Raw genomic sequence first — 23,110 nt, forward strand, 5'->3', positions numbered from 1 at the left:
TTTTATTGCGCTCAGACAGTCATTCCATCTTCGCTGCCAGGTTATCTCACGCAGCAGCAGATTAACACCGGTACCGCTCAACTCATCAGACAGAATCCTTAACGCGTGTCCCAGGGAAAACGGAAAGCGATCAACGAGCAAGTGCAAGCTATGCGACAGAAAGGCGTCATCCGGGGGCATCGAGTTCGTCGGCTACTCATGTTGCACGAGTGAGCAAGCGACCGTGACGCTTTTGCGCAGACTGCCGCGAAGAAAGGCGTCTGCACGCTCCCGCATATTGATGATGCCATGAACTGTCTTCAATGTACGCCGTGCTCCTCGTCGGTTGACCAACGCTCTGACCAACACCAGGTCACCCGGTTTGTAGTGAACTTCCCGGTGAGAGCGGTCATACTGCGCTTTCTGCTGGGCCCGAGCAGTGCTCAGATTCCGGCGTGCTTTGTCCAAAGCCTCCGTCATCCTCGCGCGCAGCCGGGTCGCATAGTCAGCGCGTGCCGACCAAGCAATCGGGGTGTTGCTGCGAACCTGTAGAGTAAGTTCTAACGGGTTCGGCAGCTCCCTGCCAAGGTTGAGAGCGGCAGGTGTGTACCCAGTCGAGCGGTTCACGGTCGACCTGAGAGCAAACCCAATCTCGGGGAGACAGGTGTCCCAGTCGATGTGCGTCTCCGCAAATGCAACGAGCATGTGCTTGATGTTGCGGTTCACGCGTTCCGTGGGATTTGCCTGGGCGTGGTACGTGGTTGTTCTCCTGTGCTTAATGCCAAGGGCCGCACAGGAGTCCACGAAAAGTTTGGCAGTGAAGTACGATGCATTGTCCGTTATCAACTGCCCGGGGTAGCCGAATCGTGTGAACACCTCGATCAGCTTCCCCATGATTACGCGTGCCGTCAGCTTTCGAAGTGGGAACAGTTCCACCCATTTGCTGAAATGGTCTGTGACAACGAGCAGATATTGGTTTCCACTCGGAGTCCTGGGGTAAGGTCCCATGACGTCACAAGCCGCAATTTGCCAAGGACCCTGGCTATTGATCGGCTGCATGAGCCCAGGTGGGCGTCCACCACGTGGCTTGACCCTTTGGCACACGTCGCACGAGCGGGCGTAGCGTATCGCATCCCGCTTCATGCCAGGCCAGGTAGCGAGGCGGCACAACTTGAGGTAAGTCTTAGGGCCACTCGCATGCCCAGCGATGCACGTGTCGTGAAAGTAGCGTAAAAGTGCTCCTCTCAACGTGCGTGGAATCACCACCTTGAAGGACTCGTGTGTATCCTTCTCGGAGGGGATATATCTCAGCAGGATGCCATCGGAGTCGAGCAGATAGGAATCCATCGCGCTCACAGCATTACCAGCTGTGTTCGAGCGCCCCGCACGGACAACAATACCAGTTGCCTCCATGTGCGCCGCGGCCGCGCCGCCCGGCTCCCTGAACCCATCGAACACTTTTCGACAAAATGGATCCTCCCGCTGTGCCTCCAATAGCTCCCTTCTGCTGAAAACGCTCACCACTGAACTGATGCCTTCAAAGTGGTTTACGCTTTCGCCCTGGGAAGGCGGGGTGTCCCTTCCCTCGGGGCGTTGTGTGAGCTGCGCGGCAGTCGCGTTGCTCTGGCTGTCGGGCGCGGCGGAGTGGGCAGTGTTGTTACTTCCCAAGCCGTCAACCGGCGCGCGCGAAAGTGCGTCCGCCACCACGTTGTTCTTGCCCCTCCTGTAGCGCACGGTAAAGTCGTAACGCTGGAGGAGTAGCGCCCATCGCGCTAGGCGTCCGGACGGCTCGCCTAGGCGTCTCAGCCAAGTGAGTGCCATGTGATCAGTCTCAATCACGAAAGCGACTCCATCGACATAGTAGTCGAACTTCCGCAGAGCGAAGATAATCGCGAGACATTCTTTTTCTGTCACGGAATAGTTTCTCTCTGCGGGAGTTAATGAGCGGCTGGCGAACGCCACCGGTCTCAGGCTACCTCCGTGCTCTTGAAGCAGGACTGCTCCTAAGCCCAGGTCACAAGCGTCCGTGTGGATCACAAATTCCCTGTTCAGGTCAGGCAGCCTTAGCTCTGTGGTTTCCGCGAGCGCGCAAGTGAGATGGCGTAGTGCCGCCTCTTGCTAGGGTCCCCAATGCCACTTAACACCTTTCCTTAACAGCGTTGTTAAGGGGGCTTGCAGAGCTGCGCAATCTGGGATAAACTGTCGATAAAAGTTCGTCAGCCCCAGAAAGCGTCTCAGTCCGCCTATATCTGCCGGCGACGGGAACTGCAAAATAGCCCGCAGCTTGTCTTCGCACGGCAGAAGGCGTCCTTTGTCTAGCGTAAACTCCAACAGTGTTATTCGGGTCGCCGCTATCTGGGTCTTGTTCGGTTCAGAGTGATTCCCGCAGACCTCAGCCTTTCCAGTACATCCCTGAGATGGCGTAAGTGCTCATCAAAGGTTTCCGAATACACGACAATGTCATCCAGGTAAGCAAGAGCGTGGTGCCACCTTGCATCGCCTAGGACACGGTCCATCAGACGCTGGTACGTCGCGGGCGCTCCGACCAGGCCAAACGGCATTCGGGTAAACTGGAAAAGTCCCCTGTGACAAGTGAAGGCAGTTTTCTCCCGATCACTAGGGGTCATCTCCACCTGAAAGTATCCTCTGCTAGCATCGAGCGTAGTTAAGTACTTCGCTCCACCAACATTGGACACTCGGAAGTGGGTATGCGTCCTTCCGTGTCACCTCGTTCAGGCGTCGATAGTCCACACAAAGGCGGGTTGTTCCATCCTTTTTGGGCACCAGCACCACTGGAAAGCCCCAGGGGCTGTTTGAACGTTCCACAACGCCTGTATCGAGAAGCTCGTCCAGTGCGTTATCGAGCGCTTTCCTCTTAGCCAAGCTGACTGGCCGAGGATTGCACTTCCATGGAACAGCGTCGCTTGTCTCAATTTTGTGCCTAACCAGCGTAGTGCAGCCAGGCCGCTCCGTGAATACGGCGTCGTACTCGTTTAGGAGCAGAGACAAACGCGCTTTTTCCTCCCCCGACAAGCTGTCTGAGTTGTCCAGCAGCGGGTGGGGAGGCCTGCATGCCGCCGCGGCACAGTATGCAACCGCAGGGGGGACAGGGGGTCGCGCGGGAGGGGAGAGGTTCCCTTCCGCGCTTTTCCTCTCGCCGCGGTCGACAGGCTGGTTGTTCAGCCGGGCCGAAAGCGTTTCGAGGCTCTTTTTCGGGGGATCATTGCGTACGTCTGCGCGCGAAGCATCGGAAAGCGAATGTGCTTTCGACGCTTTTTGGGGTTGAACGAAAGGTTTCAGGGTGCCACATGCTCGCTCCCTATATCCTCCGTTGCAGACGTCAATAACAATGTCCGTCTTGGCGAGGAAGTCTCTACCAAGAATAATTGGAACCGACAGGCCGGGGAGGTGAGCGAAGCGCTGGCGCCTCACTCGTTTCTCCCACCACACCACAAGCCGCGCGGCACCGCTCGCGTGCGCAGTGCCGCTGGCTAATCGAAACGTGAGGTTGCTCGCTCGCAGTCGGAGTCCGTTCCGACGGAGATGCTCGCATACCTCGTCGCCAAACAGGGATGCGCTCGCTCCTGTGTCTAGCAATGCCATGAACTTACGTTGTGCCACTGTAAGCTCAATAAACGGTACTGGCGTGTCGCTGGGTGGTTCCAAACGACAAGCCAGCGGGGCTAGGAGTTCGTGTGACTCACTGAGCACCGCTGTTGACGCCGCCGGCTGCGAAGCGTTGCTTACCGGCGGCTGCGTTCGTTTCCCGAAAGCGCGTGCTCTCGGTTCATGGGGCGTCTGCACTCCCGGGCGTAGTGCCCTCGTTGGTTGCACCGGTAGCAGAGGGTATCCGGCCATTGCCGGGCGGGGCAGTTGTCGCCTCACGCCGATTGACCGTTCCTCCCTGCCGGGCCTACCGTCGCAGATGCCCTTTGGTCTAGCGTCCTCGGGTCGGTATGTCGGTCCCGATTCTGCATACCTTGGCCACGCGCAGCGTGTGCTGACCGCATAGCATACGTGTACGGGTCGAGAGCTCGGTCTGACAGTTCCCAACCGTTTCTCAGTTGCCCGTCACTGAATGCAACCAATTCGGCTCCCCGGGAACGGTTTCGAAAAGTGTCTCCGTTCCAGGCGCATCGCGGCTCAAGTGCCTGCGACGCTGGCGGGGGTGGCCGATACGCGCGGGAGGCGAGTATGTCCGCCTGTATGCGCTTGGCTGCCGAGGCGAGTTCGTCCAAGTCCCTGAACGGTACGCCTCGTAGGTAGGCTGCGAAGGTAGGGTGCGCTTGTCGCGTGACACGCTCTACCTTCTCGCCGTTCGAAGCTGAGGGGTCTGCAAAACGATAGAGTTCGTCCATCGCCCTCACGTACTCAAGCAAGGATTCGTCCGGATGCTGAGTACGCAGCTCCAACTCGCGCCGCAGACGACGCTCGTAATCTGCGGGCAAGAACTCCTCGCGAAACCTCGCTCGGAATTCCTCCATCGTGCGAGACCGATGGCCAGTAAGGCGGAACCAGCGGGCAGCCTGATCAGTCAGTGAGATTGGCACGACATGCGCCAGAATCTCGCCATCGGAAAGCCCTGTCGCCTGCTGGTAGGTCAGCATGCGCTCAAGGTACTCGTTGGCACTGACAAAATCATGGTAGCCACCGTAGCTGGGAAGGTCCACCCTTAGCCTCGGACTCGCCGCTGGAGCGGGTGTTTGCAGGTTGTTCTGCACGATACCCGTGAGGCTCTCTATGAGGCGCAAGGCGTTGCGCAACACAGCCTCTTGGGCCTGGCCAGGTAGTTCTGGCTGAGGGGCCCCGTGGGATGAGCAAGATTGCACATGTCGCGCCATGCTCTCCCTACCTGGCGGCATAGCGCTTGGCGAGAAGTGCCTAGCGTCGCCGCTCGTCTGAGCCAGTGTGTCGTGTGAAGCACCGCTCGACTCAAACGATATCACAGGGGCTAGCGTCAGCCTCTGGGAACACACCTGCAGTAGTTGTTACTGCCGTGCCAAGATGTTGCTGCTGAGAAGCCGTATTGGACAACCACAGCAGGGACTGGATGTCAATCCCGCTCGCCGCCATGGCTAGTCTGTGTGTCGGCAGTCGCTCACACAGACACTCGGTTTGTCACACCTCTGGCCCCACGTTGGGCGCCAAGAATATGGGGGTTATTCTTGTGATAACGCTCAAAGGGCTAGAAGCAGTTGTCGCTCTCTAGCACCAGCGTGCCAGCCCTAGCAGTCAGAGCTGTGACCCCCAACCGGCGGTGCGGTGAGTCGCAACCACGGCGGGTTCGGGCCAGAGGGGACAAACACGAGTATGCTACTCGGATGAGCGTTTATTGCTCCCGAGCAATACAATGCAGCAGCAACAATACAACCACCGTAACGAGCGAGGGTGTTCCGCTCGCGTACGGGGGTGAAAAACACAAAGGGCAGAACGCACGCAAAAATGTGGGGGAAGAAGGTTCCGCTCACCTCGCGTGGTTCCTCGCTCACGGCCCGCGGCGGTCAAGTCGCACACGGTGGCCGGGCGATAAGGGCAGCGGTCTCCGTGGCAGATCTCTGATCCGTGCGTGTGCACGGCTCCCGCCAGAAGACAAACGAGCCTCGGGAGAAACGCGTCTCCTTCCCGGGCTGTGGAGAGGAGGTCTCTCCGTTGTGAAAGGGGAAAGAGGGAAAGTCCCTGCAGCGGCGTCGCGGCGGGGCGAGAAAGGAAGCCGGGGAGGCGTGAGTGCCCTCCCTCGCAAACCTTCCGAACGGCGCGCGCATAGCATCGCGTGATAATTAAGCGCGGCCGTTACAATGGGGCAGGGGATTCATGTGTATCCCCACAACATGTACCGATGACGGGAGTGCAGACAAAGAGCCAAATGGATTTGGCTTGACGGGGTCTGTACCCCCTACAGAAATGGCACTATGCACAATAAAAAGAACGCAAAAATACAATAATGGATAAACGAAAAAAAGCATTAGTGAACATTCTATGCTATAACAGAAGTACATACGGCCAAAAAAAATCAATGATAGAATGCTGAAAGGATTCAAATAGCAGAAAGCATATAGCATAAAATTATACAAATAAAATAGCTTTGAAATTCACAAACATAAATAATAAGTTGCTAACAAGCAAAGAAAATTGGTTAGGCATTCATGGCGTCAGTGTATAATACAGCAAAGCAAACAAAACAAAAAAAGGAATCCACAATGAGCCCATAAAAGGAGAGATACGTTGTTATTAAGTTTCTAATGAGTTTAACAAAGATGGCAGTGTGTGGCGTAACATTTGTTGACCGTAGTTAGTGCGCGTTTTAGGAACGTACCATGTTTCTCTGTGACGTGTGTTTTAAATGTTATAACTCATTGTCAATAGAGATAAATGCTCGAAGAATTTGGTGTTCTGTTTTTTTCGCAGTAGTGAAACGCTTGAGTAAAATACTACGATATATGGAGGTGACCGGCTGTATGTTAAGGGCAATGAAAAGAGGCTGCGTATGAGCGTCATATGAGGAATTAGCGATAGCGCGCACTGCTTTCTTCTGCAAAAGATAAAGTTTTGTGATGTTAGACATCGTGGTGTTTCCCCACACTAAATGGCAGTAATTCAGATGGGACAGGAAGAGACAGTTGTAAAGCAGCTTTTTCACGCTCAAGGGAAGAAAAACTCGAAGTTTCTTTAGTATTCCCACAACACGAGCGATTTTGTTAGCAACTGAGTCTGTACAAAGATTCCAAAGTAAGTTCTCTTGATATACGACCCCGAGGCACTTAATGGATGGCACAATGTTGATAACCGAAGAACCCATTTGCAAATGGCCGTCAATGTGGACATTTTTGTTTTTAGGTTGAAAAAGTACAGCCTTTGTCTTGCTTTTATTTATAGACAGTGAATTCAATGAACTCCATCGATTGAGTTCGCTTAAAGCAGCGTTCGCAAGAGCCAACAGGTCCCTTGCGCAACCAGATGTAAAAAACAGACTAGTGTCGTCAGCGTATATTATGAATTGGGCAGTGGTGTCAATATTTATTATGTCGTTAATGTAAATATTAAATAACAAAGGTTCAAGAATGCTTCCTTGAGGTACACCAGAATGAATGGGTAAGTTATCTGAAAGACAGTTATTTATTGAAACCCTCTGACACCTGAACTGCAGATAGCTTTTGATTAAGCTAAGGAATGGGCCCCTGAAACCATAAATTTCAAGTTTGGTTAGCAGTGTGGTGTGTTTAATTGCGTCAAAGGCCTTTGAAAAATCGACGAAAACGCCTAATGTCACAAAATTTTGCTCAAATGCTTGTAATATTAGTTCCTTTTGTGTTAGTAGAGCTCACTCTGTCGAACGACCCTTTTGGAAACCGAACTGACAGTCAGTAAGAATATTATGTTTTCCGCAGAAAGCGGTCATTCTGAGTGTTATTAATTTTTCTAGGCATTTTGAAAATACAGGTAAAATGGATATTGGTCTGTAGTTAGACATGTTGTTTCTATCACCGGCTTTGAAGAGCACTGTAACCCTTGCGAGTTGCATGCGCTTAGGAAATATACTGTTTACAAAGCACAAATTATACACATGCTCAAGAACTGGACATATCAGATCTCAGGAGATAGTGTGATCACATCACACTAACCTGGACTGCTTTCAATTCAGTCGTTTCGGAATAGATATTTTGTGCTTCTTTCCTTGTTCAGTCCAGTCAAACTAAAACTTTGCGTTCTGTGTAGCAGGTAGAATCTACAGTGATTTCGGCTCAGTGTCTTGCAAGCATGACGCAGTTTTACTAGAGCCGTGACATTTTCTTAAAAATAACAGGCCTTTGGTGTATTATGCGCTGAACCTTGAGTGTGAAGAGGAGAATTGTATGGCTTCAATTTCTGCACAGGTGAGACATCAGGGTGAAAATACCGGCTCGAAAGACAGGGATGTGAAGGGAGGCAAAACAAGCGCTGACGTGCACCTAAATGTATTGAAGTGACCAGGAAATATATAGAAAAGCCAAGCAGCACCACAAACCACACAATTACAGACACGCATACATCACAACGTGAGTCGAAAATTGCCCCGGGCATTCCCTGATGGAGATAGTCGAACTTGGTGCGTGATGTTCACGCCTTGGACGGTACACTTACACATGCGTTACCGAGTCGTTAGATGTGTCTAGCCTTCTTGAAGAAGTTCGCGGTTGATTTAGTAGTTGAATGATCTAGAAAGGTGTCATCAATATTCGCTCACCAGGGGGATTCTAAAGGGTAGCCCCAGGTTGTGCGAGCGTCACTGAAGTCTCCGCCAACTAAAATAGGTGTGCTGGAGAAGTTATTGCGTAGGAAAAGAATCCAATCTGGGTGAAGAGATGCTGTTCCCGGACGACCATAGAAAGGTACAAGTATCAGCGGTGTATGTGCATGTTTAACGAGAAGGCTAACGGCCTCTTCGCGAGTGTTTCACCAACGTGAAAGATCGATCGCTGTATGGGGAACAGAACGACGAACATAAACTGCCATAAATTGGCCTTGAAGGCCCATGCCTGCCCTGCCCTGCCCTGCCCTGCCATTCGTACCCACTTTCGATAATGTTCGCAGTTACACTGAATCCCTTGCCGACCATAAGCAGCTTAAGGCTGTCCGAGGCACATTAAAAATTACACAGTCCATTCACCAACCTTGCACAAAATACCTTTTTCCTGTCCATATATAGTCGATTCGCGGCAATGCTCAAGATCTGCATAGTATTCATGTTTATACAATGACACCTCGTGACACATCAGACATGCCGCCGCCGTCCCCTCTTCAACAGATAATTTCCTGTCCCATGTTCCCGAGAAACAGGCTTCGCGCCAGCGAACATGTGCTCTAATTCGTCCATGTTCGTAACCTCTCCCTATACTCTTTCTCGGGAGGAGGAGGTATCTGTGCGCCGGATTCGAGCAGGAGCGGCTCTGACTTCCAGTGTGCGTGATCGGTGGCGTGACAAACGTTTAGAAGTGATTGACAAGTGCCCCTATAGTGGTTCAGCGCCAGACATTTGTGACGAAGTACACTTGCTGTGGACTTCCCCGGCTACAGCCTCAATGAGACGATGCTTCCTAAGGAAGGTAGGCCTGCGATGGGACGTTGCAAGCGTGGTGTCATCTAATCATGGTGTCGTCTGGTCGGGGCGGGAAACAGGGGCGACCGGCGAGGCCGGCAATGGTCAGGCGGGCTGGGGCAAGGCCCAGCGGTGTGGACCAGAACACATGACCTACGGCCAGGGCAGATGCAGGTGTCAACAGTCGTACCTGCCTTGTACGTATTTTACTTTTGCAGCAGAGGTAGGCAAGGCGCCTCAATTTTTCACAAAAGGGTCACAGTGCGGCGGGGATAATTTTGCACCTTTCGCGGGGGCAGTTGACCGCTCGCACGCTGGAGGGTCAAGGCTACTCTGCCCCCTTCCCAAGTTTATCGCCGGCAAGCGAGCGTTTTCACGATGTAGGGACGGGAAGCGACCGGTTGAATGCCCCTGCACCATTCTCGACCTTCGCAAGTTAGCCTCGCTTCTCGTCGTAGCCTTGCCTCGCGTCTGCTTCAGTTTCTTCGTGTTTCTTCCCCCAATACTTTTGTTAACATCTGCGAATCGTTGGCGCACTGGGCCTTGAGGATTTGTTTGTTTGTTTTTGTTTGTTTGTCAGGAGAACGCGGTGGCGGGAAAATCGCGAGCCGAGCAGTTGGCTTGGATATCTCGGTGCGTGCGGAAGTGTGTGAGGTCAGCCAGGGAAGTGGTCGGCAAGCGAGCCTAGGCGAGTGTCTGACGCGTAGAGCGTGAAGACGGCGGCCTCGAAGACGCGTCGAAGACGCGTGGCCCAAGTTCGCCCGTATCCGCAACCCCCCATCAGCACCGCGCGCCTTCGCAGCCCGACGTTCCATGTGACCGCACCTTGACACCCCGCAGCTAAGCCACCGTTTCTCCCAAATCGCTTGAACCCTTTTCCTTGGTCCTGTCACCCTTTCTTGTCCGAACCTTTTGTATAGTCCTCCTTTGTTCTTGTAACGTTGTGGTATTGATCTCGCCCTTGTGTTTTCCTCTTCCTGTTAATAGTTGATTGTGTTTTCATTGTTTTTGTTATTTGGGCTTTGTCACTATTGCGCGGGCTTGTTTTGTGACCCTTTGTTGTCGTTCTTTGCGCAAGTAAAATGATGGGTTAAGAAGCTTGGCTACGCCTCATGTCTCCGGTCAAGGGCTAATCAGGCTAGGCCCCTATCACCGGTCAGCAGTCGAACCTCACCTTTTGAACGCGGGGTGGAGAACTTTGTCACTCCTCCCCTCCAAACTTGCGGAGAGTGCAGTGGTGGGCAGGTTGGCCCGATTAATTATAATTTCGGCGCCAGCCAAACTTCAAGAGCCCACGACATCGTGACAGCAGGACGCCGAAACTAAAAGACCAGGAGGGTGATGATTGCCCCGCACCTCACAACAAATGTTACGTGGCGGCTAGCCGAAGAATGACAAGTTATGATTGCTTATAATGAAGCGATTTTAATGGCCGCCGGCCTAGCACGAGTGCTCCGTCGAACACCACTACCAGCATAGGCGGTGTATGGCTTCGGAATTTTACGGTTGTTTAATTCTTCCAACAGCTCTTCACATGAAATTATTGCCACTGATTTGCTAGAGTGCCGAACCGTTTCCTTTCTACGAGAATCACCGCTAACTGGTAAATTTCTAGAATTTAAGCAAATATTATAACTTGCAAAAATATGCTCTCCCTTCCCTTTTAATTGGTACAAAGCTTAAACTAATCCAGTGCTTAACGAGTTGAATCAGCAATTTCTTAAGACATTGGTATAAACACTTCTGCACCCTTCAAATGTTATTTTATTAAAGCACCTGTGTAGATCTTCTTATAGTTTGTTCATCATCATAATTTTTCAGTTCCATGTTTTATTTTTTCTAGCTCGACCTTCCCCTTTTTTCCTTCACTTTTTATGCAATATTTTTACCAATCGACGACCAAGTGGCTATCGGGTGCTCTTGAAGACAACTGAGAGAGGGTGTGCATAAGTGTTCTTCAAGCCTCAGGACCATGAGTTACATGCGGCGCTAGCATTTCTTGGTAGAGCCCCCTCTGTAAAGTTTTGTGGGATGTGTTGGATATCCTCATCACTCGGCCTGCAACCACAAGCTGAATCTGCGCCGAGGCCGTTACCTTGGTACCGTACGGATTACTCTCGAAGTAGCTGCTTATGCGTCAACAATGCCTACTGTCCTGGTAGCCCACCTCCGAGAACCTGACACCGTTTGCGTCATGGAGGACGTGGTATTGACGACTGACTATAGCTTTGTGAGTGTGTCAGCAAGCAAACAAGGTGGGCTCTACGTTTATGCTTGCCAACACCTTAGTCTACGTTGCGAAAGTGCGCATATGATTCAGAACGAACCAAGATCTCACAATTTAAAGCGCACGCAAAAAGAATCTCAGAGAATAGTTCCATAAGCCTGCTGGGCCACCGCTCGCAGCTAAGAAGGAGCTTGCAGCTCATGCCCAACCGTCTTCAGAATTCAATATTTCGCACACGGACAGCTTGGCCTTGAGCAGGAAAGCTTACCAGGAAGACTTCAAGGCAGCAAGGTGGGCACCTAATTAAAAAGTTATTGCCTTCGACGCGTTAAACTTCCTCTTCCTCTTGCTGCTCAGTTCTACTGCTGTGCCGACACTTGGAAAAGGCCAACAACTGAGAATCGGACGCCGTTGTCACCGTCTATCTTACACATCTGCCAACTCATCGTGCGAGAATTTGCCCACCTTGCAGCAGCCCTCGAACCCTGAAAAATTTACTCATTTCGTGCGCCGTGAACTAGAGGCACTGAATCCCATTGCATACAAACCGCCGTTGTCGGACAATACGATGACGACATTCTCCCGCAAGCAGGTGTTCGCAAAGAGCTCGTAAACATGGGCATGGGCTCTAGCCGCACACTAGAAAACCTGTGTTCGGAACCTGTCCTTCCTTTGGTAGATACTACTATGCACACCGACCCCTTCACGTCACGTAACTAGTGCCAACATCATGAGGAGTGGCGTATCCCTAAATATTTGTTTCACGCGCCTGCGCAACGGTCACATCTCTTGCCACCGCCGCAATCGTTTGTCCAGGGGAAAGGCAGCCCTCTGCCTTTCCCCGTTGATCATCGTCGCCTCTTCGTGCCGTGCAATTTTCTGGCGCCGCTATGCTCCACACCGCCTAAAGAAGGCTTCGCCTGCTCCTGGGTGCAGCCGCTCACCTTCCTTGCACGTCCATCGTTCTCGTTCCTCTCTTCCTCGCCACACTTTGTCCCCGTTGTCCGCCTAACTCTTCTAATGAAACTTGACGATGCAGCTCCCGGATGACACGCTCCAATTAGGTTTTCATGCTTTCAAACGCTATATGCTATCTTGCGCAAGTGCGCGTATGATTCAAAACCCACAGCGGAGTACCGTTGTTTCTTCTGCATTGCTCCCCTATCTAACCTCCTTGAGTGCTGGTAGATGATGTTTCTATCGCTGCGATCATTGACACTGGCGTTGAAGTATCTGTCCTGGGCGCATCTTTTTGCCGTCGTAATGAGGAAATGATGACCCCTGCCGCTTAGCCCAAAGTTCATGTTGTCGATGACAGCACAGGTGCGTAAGTGGAATGCGCACTGATCGTATAAGCACCACTCGTCATCACGTGTCGGCTCTGTTCACCGACAATAATTTATTTATTTGTCCACACTATCGGTCCTAGTTCCGACCCAGATAGGGGTGGGCACTGAAACACACAACCACAAAGACAAGTTCACAAAGCCGTAAGTCATAACAACACGTGTGCTGTTATAAGCTACTCAGTGCCCTCATGATGTGCTCCACACCACGACCACATTGTGTATATCCGTGAAGATCACATCGCAATCCGTGGCTTCTTACAAGCTCACTTTGACCTCAACCTCAACCGCCCCCTATGCTCTGATGACTCTTCCAGTTATAGTCGACATCTCACCACGGAGTTCCTCCCTATGTCGTCTTTTCTTCCTGTTCTTTACAGCGACTGGGCCGCTTGCTCGATTACCGATGTTGTTCTCCGCCACACCGACGTGCGCGTCACCCACAATGGCTTCTACCTTGCCTTACTTAACCTCCGCCAGTCGAACCAACTTGACCGCAAAGGTATTTTCTTTGCTGATTATCCAACTCTGGCGGTCTGCAGAATTTCTGCCTTCATACTTTCCTCGCCTTCTAATGTCCCTCGATCCCCTCAGTTACCGAATTCCGGTCTGAGTCAGATGACTGGAGAAGACCTGAGCTCATTGCGCCGAGGATCTGCACCCCCTTTTGGTGCCCTGCACTAATATTTTGGAATTTGGTAGCTTTCCTCTTAGCCAAACGTCCGATCAGTGGCATGCGAATGAGCTATTACTTCCATGACATTAAATACGCCTATAGATTTTAGATAGCCTTATATTCGTCATCACTTAATTTCAACGGATGGTAAGAAAACAAATTACTCCATAAAAAAATTTTCACATCAGTATTTTAGGCTAAATATTGCAGCTATTGAACCAAAAATTACGTAAACACAATAGATGCGAGGACGCGAAGGCATGACGAAGAGGATCGCAAAAGATCCAACACGCTACAATGCTCAAGAAGAACTACTTTAATACTCCAGTGCAAAAAAAGGAAAGAATTTTGCTGTTTTATAGAAAGGCATGCGCTAGTGAAGTATCGCTTTTCTAAATCGTCCAAGATCGCCTGGCATCACTGGAACACACAATGAAGGCTCATGGAATGTCCAAATCCTTTCATAGGTTCATGAAATCTGTGCTGGCCAACGCCTGGGCTATCGCTCCTTCATTCTTTCAACTTGTTCGAGCGAAAAGTGGTTTCTCCAGTCACCTACTTGAGCCTTGCGCACGAAGTCGCCACTCATAGGCAAATTTACGAAATCGATGAAAGCTCGAAGTCCTTTCTGTAGCTCCGGCCTAACATTGTCCAAAAGTGATGGTTCCGTTAGAGTGAGCTGCTGCGAATTATAGTTTAACACCTTCCTCATGTTTTCAATATTGGTCTTCTCGAGAATGCGTTCAACGAGTTCGGGATTTTCCTTCAGCTTCTCTTCTCTGCTGGCGTCGATGAAGGCGGCGATTTGAAAAATATGTTCACGTGTGTTCTTTCTCAGTTCCTCGTAAGTTAAAGAAAGAACGTTGGCGTCATTGCGATGTCTGAACCAGGAAAGGACGTTTTAAAAGCAGTCTCCGTAGTCAACTCGACCTTGGAGAAACATCTCGAAGAAATCGTCAAATGATCCACTCTGGAAATTGTACGCCGGTATATTTCTTGTGTGGTAGTAGAAGGAAACGCAGACGTCGTACGGATTTCTTGCGATATGAATATATTTTGCCTCTGGTGAATAAGGAGCTTTGTGGAAAGGCAAATGCGTCTTAAAGGCCGCTGGTCGGGGAGCATAGATGGCGGCATCCGCGCCTCGCATGTCCAGAAATGGAATCCGGAGTAATGGGTCCATTGGGTCGTCTGGATCTGCGGCGCCCATCAAGATGTTGTAGATAATCCGGTGCGTCCAGCAAGACCCGGATTTGGGGTAGCACACTAAAAAGAGGTCACCCGGTCGTGGCTTGTACGATATGGCAGAGTGGATTGAATCATCCGGGAAGTGCTTGCCTATGTAGATTCCTTCAATATTTCGAAAAATTTCGGCCGCCATTGCTTCAACTTTTAGGTTCCTGAGTCCTGAAAATGAAGGTAATTATTGAATTTACGCAATTAATTTTGGAATTCAGTTCTCACCTGCATGTGTCTGGGATATAAACAAATAAAAACATTGTCCTTCTGTACTTATATTACGGTTCGTATGTAGTTGCAGTTTGGCAGAGTACGACTACATATTTGGTTCTAAATAAACGTGTATTCTAAAAAGCGCCATCCAGAGGTACGTACTCGTATATAGAAGATCGCATATGAAATTGTGCTCGCACTTTTTATCTCCCTGTCTGCATCTCTTCAGAATGAGTGTGCAGCCGACAGGCCTTTGTGTAGCAATAGGTATGTAATTACGGCCAGCACTCCAGTAGCTTTCACTGGTGTCGGACACTGGTCATATTGAACAATCCGATCGCACCAAATCCGAGCCAAAATCTTCCGTTGAGGATTCCTTTCTGTGTTCGCAGCTGGCCTAACGTGATCGCTCTTTTCCGCAACATGACCGCTTATCGTCGTCTGTTACGTAGCACAAATCGATGCTTTCACATTGATTCGAATGTATTCTGTCTAGATTTTTGGATTGTACGCGAGGGACCGTACTCTCTCAGCTATCAGTTTTCCTTTGACCATATCGCGTTTATTCGGTCCTCTGTGAGTGGTCACTCGGACACACCCGCGGCTCAGGCGTCGGTGCCAAGCGAGCCAGCCTATGGGTGGTTGGCGACCGGACCTCGCCGTTGCCTGAAATTCAGTGAAATATGCACCCAATGGTGAGGTCCACCGCAGCGCTCTCTCAAGAGGAGGGGACCCGACCTGACCACTGGCTCCCATTGGCTGCAATGTGCACCCAATGGTGAGGTCCACCGCAGCGCTCTCTCAAGAGGAGGGGACCCGACCTGACCACTGGCTCCCATTGGCTGCAATGTGCACCCAATGGTGAGGTCCACCGCAGCGCTCTCTCAAGAGGAGGGGACCCGACCTGACCACTGGCTCCCATTGGCTGCAATGTGCACCCAATGGTGAGGTCCACCGCAGCGCTCTCTCAAGAGGAGGGGACCCGACCTGACCACTGGCTCCCATTGGCTGCAATGTGCACCCAATGGTGAGGTCCACCGCAGCGCTCTCTCAAAAGGAGGGGACCCGACCTGACCACTGGCTCCCATTGGCTGCAATGTGCTCCCAATGGTGAGGTCCACCGCAGCGCTCTCTCAAGAGGAGGGGACCCGACCTGACCACTGGCTCCCATTGGCTGCAATGTGCACCCAATGGTGAGGTCCACCGCAGCGCTCTCTCAAGAGGAGGGGACCCGACCTGACCACTGGCTCCCATTGGCTGCAATGTGCACCCAATGGTGAGGTCCACCGCAGCGCTCTCTCAAGAGGAGGGGACCCGACCTGACCACTGGCTTCCATTGGCTGCAATGTGCACCCAATGGTGAGGTCCACCGCAGCGCTCTCTCAAGAGGAGGGGACCCGACCTGAATACTGGCTCCCATTGGCTGCAATGTGCACCCAATGGTGAGGTCCACCGCAGCGCTCTCTCAAGAGGAGGGGACCCGACCTGACCACTGGCTCCCATTGGCTGCAATGTGCACCCAATGGTGAGGTCCACCGCAGCGCTCTCTCAAGAGGAGGGGACCCGACCTGACCACTGGCTCCCATTGGCTGCAATGTGCACCCAATGGTGAGGTCCACCGCAGCGCTCTCTCAAGAGGAGGGGACCCGACCTGACCACTGGCTTGCATTGGCTGCAATGTGCACCCAATGGTGAGGTCCGGAAACCGACCACTCAATGGCCAGGTCGCTTGCCACAGACGCTTGAAAGGCTCGTGTATCTGAGTGACCGCTGACAAAGGATGTAATCCACCCGAAATGAACAACGGCAAATGAACAGCTTACACAATAGGCTCCACTTCTACAAAACAAGCTCAACAGGATTCGAATTTCATTACATCAAGGGAATAATCGCCACTAAGTACTGCAGGTAAGCATAATATAGTGGGCTTGAGTCGATAGAGAATACTTCCGAGTGTTGAAAACCGCATTTACGACGTTTTTACTTCCAAGCACCTCTTCATGTAACGACTTCTAGAGCGAGTTAGCTCGTGGAAAATACGAATACTTGTATTGATTTGTCGGTTCCCAGAACGAGGCCAAAGGTTAACAGCGGTGGGTCTCTGGGACCGAGTGCAGGTCACAAGGCTGTGATAAAAATACTAATTTCATATGATTATGAAAATAAAAAATATTATCCTCGAAATTTCAGTTTGACTAGTATTTTAATCGCGCTAAAGCTCAAGATTATCATGTATAAAAACAGACATTGAAAGTAGTTACCAATGTTGATTGCTTGTTTCATGGCATATGACTTATTTGGCAGGAACAACCTGAGTAATGGGCTCATGAGTGCGTCATATATTACTACAAAATTCTTGCAGGTCATTTTTCAAAAGCTCTCAAAGGCTGTAAAAAAAAGAGGTTGTCTTTGCGATATAAATTTGCTAAAAGATCAGATTAAAGTTTGTAAATCCTCTACAACTGCCAGATCTTTTTCGTGTTAGGCGCTTGAAGCTCGATTTCAATTTAGTGTGGCGCGCTGACTAATCCGAAGATTTCAGCTTTTAAACATTTTCTTTCTGAAGATGAATGCACTGAAGCTGTAGTAAAAATTACCTTCAAATGTACTGAACATTTCTTATACGTTGGTGAAACCGAGTTTCATGCAATCAAGTATGAATTCATCTTTTCCATTTGAATGATCTTCTACACCCTTTTATTTTAGTATTTACCTTGTGGGACATGAAATAAATATATAAAAGTGACCACTTATGGTCTTACATACTCTCAGGCCCAAAATAATAGCCAATGGCGGTGCTAGGAGGTACACCCGAATAAATTTTCGAAGCCAGCAAGAATTTGATTACGTATAGGATGCGGTTGTGTTTGATAGTAAAAATCCTCCAGACTGATAGCGTGCCGCAATTTGTCATTGTAAAGAAGGCCTTGATGTGCACTTGTTTCTATAGAAACAAAATAAAAACATCATTACAGCTGTGTTCTCTCGAATCACTTCTCCTTAACTAGGGCAAGGTGCATCGTCACACTCGAACATACTGCTACTTGAAGAAGAAATAGAGGAAATTTAGATGTGGAGGACTTAGAGGTGCGTGTCTGAAGAAATTCGATAACGCGCACTACGTGACCGCATCCAGTATAAATGATGTGGTTGAAAACAGCAAACTATGTGAAACATTACTAAACATATCACTTTCTGGCAGTCCCTGTATGCGGTAGCTCTGTTTAAGAGCGCTAGAAGATCCGTAGAAAAACGAGAAAAATATGTAACCGTTCCTTTGACGAATAAGGTGTATACGTGCATCTAATTCCCTAACAACTTTATGCCAATCGGATAAGAGTATCAGTTTTAGGGGTTGCATGCATCTCCTTCTCATTAAATTTTACATCAAGGTCCCCAAAGGGCGACAAATTAAATTGAGGTGAAAAAAAAGTCGAAGTACCTCTCTGCTGTCGGCCCACCACACTGAATTGAGCGCTGAAGAATTTTGCACCCACAATGTACAGCCGTTAGTGAGAATACCAGGTTTAACGTGAGTATATGCCTGATATCCTTGTGCAAGGACGGAAATGCTCATGAGCGGCAGTAGTATGTAGGCATTCCCAATTGGCCCTTGCAAAAGTGGATGGCAGCATGGGTATAATACTTCACGCTGTGAGCTATCACGCCCCCTACGGGCGACGTTTTTAGAGCATTATAAGGAACACGCCAACCTGATGTGCTCTGCTGCAGAAACCCTGGCTCAGAAGTATCGGGTTGTGTAACAACCCGCACCGACGTTTTGAATCCCGTGCTAACTTTCCCACGAAAGCATGCGTAACATCTGTCTCACCGGATTTGTCAGAGTCTGTGAAAATATGACTCAACTGTATGAGCTGCCGCTTTATATTTTTTCAACTAGACATATCTGGTAGGTGTTCAGTTTTAAAGCCGGAGATTTAAAGCCGGAGCTGACCTGTACATCCGGCACCGTGACTAGCAGTACATGTCGAAAATGTGAGGTTATGCACCTGGGACTCTGTTAGCCTACGCAGTCTGAAAAAATTTCCATCACCGCCATTTAGAATCGGTAGCGGCTTAGTGGCGCTATCAACCTCTACCCGAGCACGTGCGGCAGTGCTGCCATAAAACAGGCTGCCCTGTGGCAAAAGTGGTAGACAGCACATTTTAACGAAGGGAATATTTAGGTCATCCCAGTGCTTTTTCGTATTAGGCGCTGGAAGTTCGATTTCAAATTACTGTTGCGCTGACTAATCTGAAGATTTCATCTTTTAGATGTTTTTCTTTCTAAAGACGAATGCACTGAAGCAGTAGTCAAAATTACCTTTATATGTATTGCACTTTCTTATACGTTGGTGCTCTTGAAAATAATGCCAAACCGAGTTTCGAGCAGTCAAGTATGAATTCACCTCTTCCATTTGAATAATAATCTACACTCTTGTATTTCACTATTTTCCCTTGTCGGACATGTTCTTCAACAAGTGATTGTGTTGCAGCCCACTTCAACTACGCATTTCGAAGTAGCTCCTTTGGAACAGCTGCTGCACTAACTGTGAAAATAGCAAAAGCCGAACGGCATATTTCGTTCATGCGACTGACATCTGAAGTGCCGAAGATAAACAAACACCTTGTGTCGCATTTTTCCGGGACCAATTTTAGAAAGGCAGAGAACTTCAGAAAATCACTAGTATAATCCACGCCATTTCCTCCAAACACACATCACTTCAGATATTGCTGCAGCCGTTTAACATTGTTAAATGTACTAAACATCACTGACACATGTTTGTCAGAGAAGAAACTGGTACATCTTCAGCAGTAATATTAGAGTGCTAGTTACGATATCTTCATTCTTGTTGTATTCTGTACACGATGTCGGTTGTGTTCTTCGTGCAGATGAACTGCACAGGCACTACCACATTCAGATCACCGGGTGTGGATTGTATCAGTGCTTTGCGCCTCGCACTACCTTCATTGGTATCTGGTGGAGTGATGGGCCGCGCTCACGGCCGTGAAGGTTACCAGACTGCAGCAAATATTACCCAGCACAAAGTTGTGCCCGAGGAGCAGCAAACAAGCATTTTTGCTCGAGGAGCCGCTCTTTCCTGCCCAGATACTGTGGCACGCAAAGCCGTCGACAGCCGTCCCATACAATATGGCAGACAGCCTCCGAAGCATCTGAGATATCCGTGGTCTCCAACTTGCCACCGAGAAAGATTGTCCTGTCTCCCGTCTACGTCTCGCAGGCAAATGTCCATTGGCTGGGCAAGCCCATCGTCTTACATACTGAGGGAAAGTTTGCCTCGATGAAGACCCTACACAGCCTAATACATCCAAACTACAAATATAAATTTGGTACTCACTCATCTGCAGATTTCTCAGATGCAAAAGCGGTTATCGTAAGCACTTCAAAATAAAAAAGCGAGTAACCTCATAATTGTCATGGATTTCTGTCATAATTGTGTCATCACTGTGTGAACTAACTAGCGCTAGTTCCTCGTCGCAGCTTTGTCCTGATCGACTGCGAATTCAGTTTTGGCGGCGGGAAGGCAGCTACCTCATTCTGCATCTTTTAAAGCGGCTTCGTTCGTTTTTAGGAGCCTCTTGCTTGCCATCGACCTCTATATTCTGCTTACCTTCACCTTCCACTCTCTTCGAGGGACAGTGCTATGCTGGTCATACTGGAGCTTCATGTCTGCGAGACAGGAGGACTCACGCTGGCATGCTTACTACATGGGCAGCGCCATGAAGCATATCTAAAGGCGGTGCCTGCATAATGGGCCCGGTTTCCAAAAACGCTGAGCGCTCAAGACACGCAATATAGACAGTAGCAGTGGTGTCTACTGAAACGCTAGTACGGTACCTGCGAGTACTAAAATTTTTAGTCGATCTCGTCTTCCAGAGTAGAATCATGAATGGAACGCATTCCAGGAAATATTAGCAACTTTTTAGAAGGCTTGAAAACGGTAAGCACCCTCAGCTAACGGCCAGGTTCCTTGGCTGCTGGAGATGTCGCCAAAATCATCCACTTTTGTTCTGCCAGCGGGACCGCGCGTACGTTCTGCGTGCAGCCTTTTTCACCGAGAGGAGGCAGCACCTTCGCATGCTTCTGTTGCTGTCGGACAGCGCTTTGGTGCTGCTCCTCGCTTTTGCTTCCTTTTGCATCACCGCGTTCAGCCGCTCCTCATTTTTGTGCAGCGAAGCGCGCTGAGCATCCCTTGCTGCTTTCACTGCCTGCTTTCACGTAGCGTTGTCCTCCCTTGCTCGCCCTTATCGACTCGTTCGGTCACCCTGGCCGCCTTTTGGTATTTATGCGCGACTGAATAAAGTCCTCGCTGTTGACACAAGCCACCTTTTCTATTTGATAACTTGTGTGGGTCAATCCTACCGGCATGGCTCCTACATTGCTGCCACCAAATATACAGAAATACAAAACGTAGTGACTTGTGTATGCCAAGTATCTATCCGGCACAGCAATAACCATGAGTACATGCGGCCAGCAGGACCTGTGGCCGAGCAGTTTTTTCCTGCCACGGGTAATACAACCATGCAAAGAGTACAGGCACATGAGAGTAAAAATCTTATGACAGTTTTCGAAATCACTACATTTTGTGCCTAGACTTTGACGTCCAGGAAAATCTAGCATAAGTTCCTTTCAAGTCTGACAGTTTATTCCACACAGCCTTTAAGCTAAGAACGCCAATTCACGATGCTTTGGTTGCACATTCAGCGCACCTTCTGTTGTCACCCTAAATTTTACTGACCAGAAATTACATCGGCACACAGCCCTTTGCTTTCAACTCGCCCTGCGTCTTGTTGGTAGCACATTGAGCGTACCTTCTGTTGTCACCCTAAATTCCCTTCAGCAGAAATTATATATGGACACAGCTCTTTGCTTTCAACTCGCCCTGCGTCTTGTTGGTAGCACATTAGGTTTGGTTTGGTTTATGGGGTTTAACGTCCCAAAGCGACTAAGGCTATGAGAGACGCCGTAGTGGAGGGCTCCGGAAATTTCGACCACCTGGGGTTCTTTAACGTGCACTGACATCGCACAGTACACGGACCTCTAGAATTTCTCCTCCAAAGAAATTCTAGCCGCCGCGGCCGGGATCGAACCCGCATCTTTTGGGTCAGCAGCCGAGCACCATAACCGCTGAGCCACCGCGGCGGCGTTGGTAGCACATTAAGCGTACCTTCTGTTGTCACCCTAAATTCCCCTCAACAGAAATTATATATGGACACAGCCCTTCGCTTTCAACTCGCCCTGCGTCTTGTTGGTAGCACATTAAGCGCACCTTCTGTTGTCACCCTAAATTCCCCTCAACAGAAATTATATATGGACACAGCCCTTTGCTTTCAACTCGCCCTGCGTCTTGTTGGTAGCACATTAAGCGCACCTTCTGTTGTCACCCTAAATTCCCCTCAACATAAATTATATATGGACACAGCCCTTCGCTTTAAACTCGCCCTGCGTCTTGTTGGTAGCACATTAAGCGCACCTTCTGTTGTCACCCTAAATTCCCCTCAACAGAAATTATATATGGACACAGCCCTTTGCTTTCAACTCGCCCTGCGTCTTGTTGGTAGCACATTAAGCGCACCTTCTGTTGTCACCCTAAATTCCCCTCAACAGAAATTATATATGGACACAGCCCTTCGCTTTCAACTCGCCCTGCGTCTTGTTGGTAGCACATTAAGCGCAACTTCTGTTGTCACCCTAAATTCCCCTCAACAGAAATTATATATGGACACAGCCCTTTGCTTTCAACTCGCCCTGCGTCTTGTTGGTAGCACATTAAGCGCACCTTCTGTTGTCACCCTAAATTCCCCTCAACAGAAATTATATATGGACACAGCCCTTTGCTTTCAACTCGCCCTGCGTCTTGTTGGTAGCACATTAAGCGCACCTTCTGTTGTCACCCTAAATTCCCCTCAACAGAAATTATATATGGACACAGCCCTTTGCTTTCAACTCGCCCTTCGTCTTGTTGGTAGCACATTAAGCGTACCTTCTGTTGTCACCCAAATTCCCCTCAACAGAAATTATATATGGACACAGCTCTTTGCTTTCAACTCGCCCTTCGGCTTGTTGGTAGCACATTAAGCGTACCTTCTGTTGTCACCCAAATTCCCCTCAACAGAAATTATATATGGACACAGCCCTTTGCTTTCAACTCGCCCTTCGGCTTGTTGGTAGCACATTAAGCGTACCTTCTGTTGTCACCCTAAATTGCCCTCAACAGAAATTATATATGGACACAGCCCTTTGCTTTCAACTCGCCCTTCGTCTTGTTGGTAGCACATTTAGCATACCTTCTGTTGTCACCCAAATTCCCCTCAACAGAAATTATATATGGACA

At 49.7% G+C, this 23,110-nt stretch overlaps 1 protein-coding gene and 1 pseudogene across 1 annotated transcript; both read right to left on the reverse strand.

Moving 5' to 3' along the window:
* Window positions 1-3,860: 3,860 nt before the first annotated feature.
* On the reverse strand, window positions 3,861-4,865 carry LOC149327617 (uncharacterized). Its single transcript, XM_089564931.1, has one exon. It carries the CDS (start codon window positions 4,839-4,841, stop codon window positions 3,861-3,863), a length of 981 nt encoding a protein of 326 aa, XP_089421057.1. The 5' UTR covers window positions 4,842-4,865.
* Window positions 4,866-13,741: 8,876 nt separating this feature from the next.
* Window positions 13,742-14,682, reverse strand: LOC149327618 (amine sulfotransferase-like; annotated as a pseudogene).
* Window positions 14,683-23,110: the final 8,428 nt, after the last annotated feature.

Source organism: Amblyomma mixtum, chromosome 10 (genome assembly GCF_055824585.1).
Source record: "Amblyomma mixtum isolate Tamu chromosome 10, ASM5582458v1, whole genome shotgun sequence".
Lineage (NCBI taxonomy): Eukaryota > Metazoa > Arthropoda > Arachnida > Ixodida > Ixodidae > Amblyomma > Amblyomma mixtum.